Source organism: Scatophagus argus, chromosome 11, assembly GCF_020382885.2.
Source record: "Scatophagus argus isolate fScaArg1 chromosome 11, fScaArg1.pri, whole genome shotgun sequence".
Classification (NCBI taxonomy): domain Eukaryota; kingdom Metazoa; phylum Chordata; class Actinopteri; family Scatophagidae; genus Scatophagus; species Scatophagus argus.
The window spans coordinates 10,116,200-10,123,547 of NC_058503.1; the positions used below are offsets into that span (position 1 = coordinate 10,116,200).

The following is a 7,348-nucleotide window of genomic DNA, read 5'->3' on the forward strand; positions in this document are numbered from 1 at the left end:
GCCACCATTCAGAGTTTTGTACTGTTACATATATTATCAGACTGTTGTTTGATTTAGATAGTTCTTTCAGAATATGATTAAATTTAAAGAATCAAATTAATATATTTTATGGTTTTTATTTTCATAGCCTCCAACTTGTATGATTTCTCTGATGAACAAAATAATCCTCTGGTTTCCTCCGGATTGTTGTTTTGTATGAAGAGTCAAGAAGCGGACGTGTTATTGTATGTTCTTAAAGATTACATTAGTTGAGGACAGGAGATTGCGTCCTGTTTGGGATAACAAACTTCAGCACTGGAGCACTTTGACGTGTAGAAACACTTATGTCCTGCAGAGGGCAGCAGCACAATTCCAAGCATCTCCTCCACCACAAAACTTTTAAAGGAAGAAGAAGTAGAAGAAGACGAAGAAGAAGAAAGTTGGCCTATAATGTGGATGTCGGGAAATGTAGTCACATCTTCTTAGCTATCGCGTTTATTTTTATTGTAGTGCGGCGACTGCTGCCCTACAGTTCCCGACATCTCCTTTGGATTTGTCAGCGGCTACAGTTGCCGAATGACAATGAATGTAACGTTATATATACACCAATGCGAATGACAAGAACATTTATCCTTCACTGAAAGAAGTGTTTTCTATCGAGAGTAGCCCAAGAACTTCGTTTCAGAAAGTAAGTACTTGTTCCTTTCGTGCTCCGGTGTCCTGGTCATAGTACAGTTTGCTAGGCTGACTGTTGAGGCTGAGGTTAAACTTCATGTCGCAACTGGCTGGTTTTGAAAGAGTTAATATTAGCTTTGTGCCAAGCAGTGTTTTCTTAACGTGGTTCAGTTAGCAGCGTGTTTTGTGTTGACAAGAGTTAAGCAAATTGTGTTGGCTAACTCGGCTTATCCGTCGTGTGAATAGTCCTACTCTGGCGGTATTTGTGAGCTGGGTTGCATAACTACGTATGACACAAATGAGGATAGAGTTGAGTAAAAAAGCCGTTACTCTCCTGAAGAGCTCGTTACAACAGCCCAGCACTACAGCTGAGGCTCTTGGCCTTTTACTAACTTAATGTATCACACCTGGCGTCACATATGATCAAGATTTAAAATGAAGCGTCTTCATGTTGGTGGACCTTGTCCAGGTGATTGCTCTGCCTTACTTCAGCCAGAAGAGTAAACTTAACGTTACTCTTACTGCATCATCATCATCATCATCATCAAGATCGACGACATCATCACCATCATCATTTTGACATCATTGGACTTGGGCAGGAAGTTTAATTTGATCGAATAACGCAGGTTGGTGTATAATACACAGCTGGAATAACTGAAAACCTAAAATCAAACTAAATTAGTCGACTGAATGCGTAACGATGCCCCAAAAAAGTCAAAATACTAAAAAAATTACCGGATTTCAGTATCATCTTTGAGAATATTGTTTTGTTTTGTTTTCATTGTAAGCTGAGTTTTTTGAGGTCTTGAAGTGTTCGTAGATAAAACAAGACATTTGCAGACGTTGGGCTCTCAGAAATTATAATGAACGCATTTTTCAACGTGTCCTAGACCAAGCAGTTAATCAGTTAATCGAGAAAGTCTTTGAAATCATCATTAGCTGCAGCGAGCTCACCCTAACGGAACTGATTAATTGATTAACTAATTGGTTAGTGTGTTGACGGAAATCAGTTTTCAGAACTGACTGACTGAGTAGTCATTAAAACAAAAGGCATTAATATGTCAAATTGTTATTCAGGAAACTTCTACTTTTTTTGATATTTTTTTGTATTTGAGAGACCAAACAATGAATCACTTCCTTGTGACACAATTGTCAGACTACCTGATAGTGAAACTCATAGGTAGTTGCTGTCTCACTCCAGAGAAAAGGAAGCTTGTGTTGGTGTGTTGCACATTAGGCAGGCTTTTCTTAATGCCACCTGCAATATTTTTACTTCTTTTCATTTCTCTCATTGTGATAAAAGACCTTTTGATCTTTCTCTTAACATATACTTTTGTGTGTGTGTGTGTAGTTAATTCAAACACGCTAAAAGCAGTTGGTCTGTATTGTCCACAGCACAGCCATGATGAATCTGTGGACCAAAGCAGGTGTTGTAGGTTCTGTGTCGATGGCTTTTGGCTCAATGCTGTGGTCCCAGAAGAAGACTGAATCAGACCAGGCTGCTTCTAGTTGCACCTCTGCTGACACGAACCCAAGTTCTCCCTACGAACTAAAATTGGTCCAAGTCCTGTTCCGACATGGTGCTCGAACGCCACTAAAGTCCATACCTGATGTGATGGAGGTAAAACTTTTTCTTCTGTGTTTCATCAACTCATTTAGTTTAGTGTTTACTAATGTCTGTGTATAAAAACCACCATGTAATTCCTTGTGTGGGCATGTTTGTCCTGTCCAAGGTTCAGTGGGTGCCGACGCTCTTGGAGCCTCCAGCGCACACCCACATCAACTATGTAGTGACAGATCTTAATGGTGGCCCGAAGCCCCCGGCTCCTGTAGAAGACAGCTATAGAAGAAACGTACTGACCGTGAGTAGGTGTGTTTTATGGTTTTGAAAGCAGTCAGACATGAAATAAATGAAAATGTAGGCATGTAGTGACTCTGAAAAGGCACAGGTGTAATCAGTAATGTGTCACTCATTCCACATAGGTCTGCCTCTGCTCGACGTTGTGCAATCTGTTAGTTTACTTAGGCACAGTGTTGTTATGTTTCATCATTATTTGTGTTTTCTTGTTGTGACAAGTTAACATATTGTAGTAAAACACTGGTGTGTCAGATGTTATATCATCACCTGTGTGTTATCAAATTGTGCCAAGTGATTTTCCATTAAATATTTTTTTTTATAGATTCTGTTTATTTTATAGATGTGTAGAACCTTGGTGATTCCGTGCACCTCATTCTCAAAGTTATTCAGTCAGTGGCCTCTAGGATTCATTACAAAGCCATACAGATCACATTAAAGCCAGTTCATTCATTTACCTCCTGTCTGTAATGCTACTGAACTGCATGTAGAGCTGCCCGGTGAGAGACTGTGTCCTGTTTGCCAGCCACAGTGTCCATGGAAATGACAGTTTTCTGTTCTGAGTTAGCTGCTTTTCTAAACAGGTTTACTGCTCTGGATTTAGCTTAGAAAACCAAATCCCACAATATGGACTCCTGCCATCCTTGTACCACATTCACTCTGGATTCCTGCGTGCCAGTGCAGGTTTGTGTGTCTGTTTGGCCCCATCAGTGAGTAAAACTTGTTGCCCGGTTTGTTGCAGGGTGGCACGTTCCCCGGTCAGCTGACCACATTGGGCATGCAGCAGCTGTATGAGCTGGGCAAGAGGCTGCGGAGGAAATACATTGAGGAGAGCAATTTCCTCAGCTCCACCTTTAGTCCTGCTGAGGTCTAGTAAGTGTTGCACCTCATCGTGGGAATCAAAAACACTTTTCTGTGTAGTTTTAATACATCGGGTATATGGGCACAGTACAAAGGATATCAACCTAGATGCTTTACTATTTTCAAGCTAGTTGCCTTCCATGACCTATATTATCCATTTTTAGTGTGCGCTCCACTAACATTGTGAGGACCATTGAATCTGCCAAGTGCCTGGTAGCAGGCCTCTTCCAGCAGAAACAAAAAGGTAAGGCAGTAATCTACATGTTAACTTAATCTATTCTGGATCTCATCTAATCTGTTTTTGTAATTTTCTGTTCCACTTAAAGACATTGTGCCCATATTAACAACGGAAGCAGAATCTGAAATCCTGTATCCTAACTACCACGGATGCAAGATGCTCAAAATCCTTGGCAGGTATGTAGAGTTTATTTTAATACCAGGCAAAAGTCACACCAAGCCCATGCAGTCGCTACCCAAAAACCGGAATCTTGAATAATGTGTTGTGCAAAATTATAAGCCGTGTTGAGATGCCTCTGACAGGTTGTCATGGTGTGTCTGTGTTTTGTGGCTGACACTGTGTGTTCTCTGCAGCCACCGCTGGGCAGAGTCGTCCACTCTGCCAGACATCGCAGCAGACCTGCAGAGCATCCAGAGCGCGCTGGGCATTGCTGCTCACCAGCACATCGACTTCATCCTCATTAGGGACGACATGGTTGCCAGAGAGGTGACACTGCCACATCATGATTCATATGACTTTTATTAGGTCTCACCACTAGCTATCAGAATACATACCATTCTTATTAAGACTTAGCATGGCCAGAGGCAGAAAACTAGCAAGCTGCTAGTTATGTAAGATAAAACTCTATAACAGAGTTTATGAAGTTTCTGGAGATTACCAAGCTAACAGATTCAGCATGATTTGAGTCTAAATACTGATAATGTGTACTCATTGCTGTAATTGTTGATTTTTAAATAAGTTTGGAACCCGTGATTGCATAGATTGGCAAATCCAAACACTTCTAATTCAGTCAGTGAAAGAAATGCATTGCTGGAACAGAAACCAAAGATCTTTTCTTGCATAGCTGAATTTGTAGGGTAATATCAGATTTTGGAGGAGCATTTTTTTTGTTGGATCTTCAAATAACCATCTTTTAAATGAGCACATTGGGGCCACTAAAAGATCTGAAACAAGGCCGAAGGGGCGTCTTTATTGGACTTTGCTGAATTTTCCTTTTCATTCACCAGCCAGAGCCTGATACTGAAGCCCTTCCTCATTCTGATGATGTTCGGATCCACCTGTCATCAACTCATTCAAACTGAATTACAGTCACATATTTTCAGTACAGCTAGAATCCACTTCAATAGAAAATAAAACTACCAGTACATTTTACTGTCACATCTTAAAATTGACACTGTCTTTACTACTAGTTGCTCATATAAATGCCACTTTAGAAAATAACTATGATGAAGGAAAAAAAATGGTAAATAGCTCTGTAAAATAGTGAGTAAAACCTTCAGTCATGCTAGTTTCCTTTTGAAGTTTTGTGTTGAGCTGATGCTGACCGTGTCAAGTCTCTGCACATTAACAGACCCATGGCCTGCCCTGCCCACCAGCACTGGACACCTGGAGGAATAAAGTGGAGCAGAGAGCAGTGGACATGATGTGCCATGTGTATGAACCCAGCAAGAGGTTAGATTAAACAATGTCATCATAGGAGGGATCTTACCTAACCCTTTTGTTTTCACAGACCACATTTATTTCTTCCACTGTGTTTTTGGCAGGGAGAACTTGCAGCTGTGTGTGGGACCCCTCCTGCACATATTGTTAACCAACGTCGAAGAGAAACTACAGGGCACTTCATCAGAGCCAAACAGGTTGGACACCCCGGGATGGACACACCCGTGTCTTGCTCAGACTTGATTGTGTTTGGTCTTTAAATGGTACACTTAAACTCGTCTCTCAAACAGGAAGTTGTTTCTGTATTCTGCACATGACACAACTTTGATCCCCTGTCTGATGGCTCTGGGAATTTTTGACATGAGATGGCCACCGTATGCCGCCGATATCACACTGGAGCTGCACCAACACCAGCAGACCAATGAGGCCTTTGTCAAAGTGTCATATATAGGCCAGGTGAGAATGTGTGTGTTTATTTGCTAAGCTGTTGCATTTTTTTTCCCCCTTGAGTTTTTCTCTAAGTTCTTTGTCTTTCTGTAGGATCAACTTATACCAGGTTGTAGCGGAGTCTACTGCCCCCTGGATGAGTTCAAACAGGCCCTGTCAGCATACTCGCTCAGCTCTGAACTCTACAAGTCACTTTGTAATAACACCGAGGGCTTGACTGAGCCCTGAACCTTCAACAAACCTTCACATCTCAACACAGTACGCCTCACAACGGTAGACTCTCACAGTTAACCACACATCATGGTTTTTTTTTTTGTTGTGTTTTTGGGTTGTTTTATTTTTTGTCAAACCATCCATCCACCCTATTCATGATACCCGCCTATGGGACTGCAGTGGGAGAAATGAGACATTTAATTTCAGGATTCCTCATCTCCATGTAACCATGGCAGTAAATTGTTCCATATAGGTAAATTAATTTAATGATTATGGCATATTGACAAATGTATGTTTTTAATAAGTTTGCTATACAGTGTATGACTGATTATCGGATAATGAGTTGCATAGATGTCCATTTGCATGCATTTCATCTGTTTGGCTTAATGATGGCTGGCATCATTCCTTGTCTTTCTTACTGTCAACTAACATCAACATTGTCTGCCCATTTTCCAGCAGCTTCAAAAATCTCTGAAAACAGCTCAGAAACATGTAGGCTGTTGTTCTGGCTTAACTACAAAATTTGATGTACTAGTGAGTATTTAAGACACCAGGACTATGTACGGCAAGTCTGATTGACACAGTAAAGTACGTTTTGTGTTCACTGCAATCAAGGAACATGTCACCCGGTGAAAGTGTGGCTCCTTTATGTTGTAGTTTTAGTTAGTTTTTAGGGGAATGTGGTACAGAGGGTTAAACTACATTGCTCTCCCCTACAGTATTGGTTAGGCATTGACAGGAAAAATACAGAGTATTATCAGTTTTCTCCTTTTAAGTTCAAACTGTGGATCGATGTTGAATTAAAATAGGGACATCTTGCAGTGTTGACAAATATGGTATCATCAGTGCCTGTATTTGATTGCTGATGCAATTATTTTTCCCATCTGGTTGTGTTCACAGTCAAATCTGTCATATTAAAACATTTCCTTCTCAGGGGAATACTAAGCATTTCATGTACTATATCAAATATTCAACAAAGGGTTGCAGACAGTGAATTGTACATTAGTGTGTAGCTGAATGTCTTCATAATCATGTGGTACCTGCAAAAGGGAATAATTCTGCTACAGCATGTTTGAAGAGTGACACACTAGGTTGTCTTCTGTGGGGATTTGTTGGTAGTATTGGCCCAAGGTGACATAGGCATGAATACATGCCGATCATATACACACAAGTTACTGTGTTACAGTAACACATTATATCTGGTAAGAGGGACTTCCCTATGAACTACTGCTCAAAAGTTAAAGGTCTGGTTTAGATTGGTGAGGCATTAATAAAGGTTTTGATGAATGCTATGTCCGCCTCTTTGGCTCATGTCACATAAGGGGCTCTACTATTCCCATCACCCCAAATAAAACTTCAAAACACCAGTTAGACAGCACAACTAGTTTAGCCAACTTCAAATGCAATGCTTCAGCATGCTTGCATCTATTTTGGAAGTGTGACGTCCTCTGAAAATAGCTTTCAGTAAGTACTTCCTCAATTTGGCTATGCTGCTTCTTGGTAAAACTTGCTCTCTTTGTTCAAGCTAAATGTTGGTAAGCTGGTTTGATGTGTAGAATGACAAAGACACCACCTGGTCCACATAAATGACTAGATGTGAATAGTCAAGAGCCACATGAACACACACACGTGCACACATG

At 40.7% G+C, this 7,348-nt stretch overlaps 1 protein-coding gene across 4 annotated transcripts; it reads left to right on the plus strand.

Annotated features, from left to right (window-relative positions):
* The first annotated feature begins 404 nt into the window (after nt 1-404).
* acp6 (acid phosphatase 6, lysophosphatidic) lies at nt 405-6,653 on the plus strand. 4 transcript variants are annotated; one of them, XM_046403301.1, is made up of 12 exons: nt 431-667; nt 1,124-1,280; nt 2,050-2,275; nt 2,388-2,516; nt 3,252-3,382; nt 3,535-3,614; nt 3,697-3,784; nt 3,962-4,094; nt 4,960-5,060; nt 5,153-5,245; nt 5,339-5,504; nt 5,589-6,653. In XM_046403301.1, the coding sequence occupies exons 3-12, from the start codon at nt 2,057-2,059 to the stop codon at nt 5,721-5,723; spliced, it is 1,275 nt and encodes a 424-aa protein (XP_046259257.1). In that variant the 5' UTR covers nt 431-667; nt 1,124-1,280; nt 2,050-2,056; the 3' UTR covers nt 5,724-6,653. The 4 variants fall into 4 exon arrangements, with proteins under 4 accessions (XP_046259256.1, XP_046259257.1, XP_046259258.1 ...); XM_046403302.1 differs by having other exon boundaries at nt 1,147-1,280; XM_046403300.1 differs by lacking the exon at nt 1,124-1,280 and having other exon boundaries at nt 405-667.
* Nucleotides 6,654-7,348: the final 695 nt, after the last annotated feature.

Excerpts from the sequence above, each read along its gene's own strand:
- acp6 (XM_046403300.1), top strand. The coding sequence starts at position 2,057 with ATGATGAATCTGTGGACCAAAGCAGGTGTTGTAGGTTCTGTGTCGATG. Across the intron at positions 3,615-3,696 it reads CTTCCAGCAGAAACAAAAAG|ACATTGTGCCCATATTAACA; the intron begins GTAAGGCAGTAA and ends TTCCACTTAAAG. Across the intron at positions 5,505-5,588 it reads AAGTGTCATATATAGGCCAG|GATCAACTTATACCAGGTTG; the intron begins GTGAGAATGTGT and ends GTCTTTCTGTAG.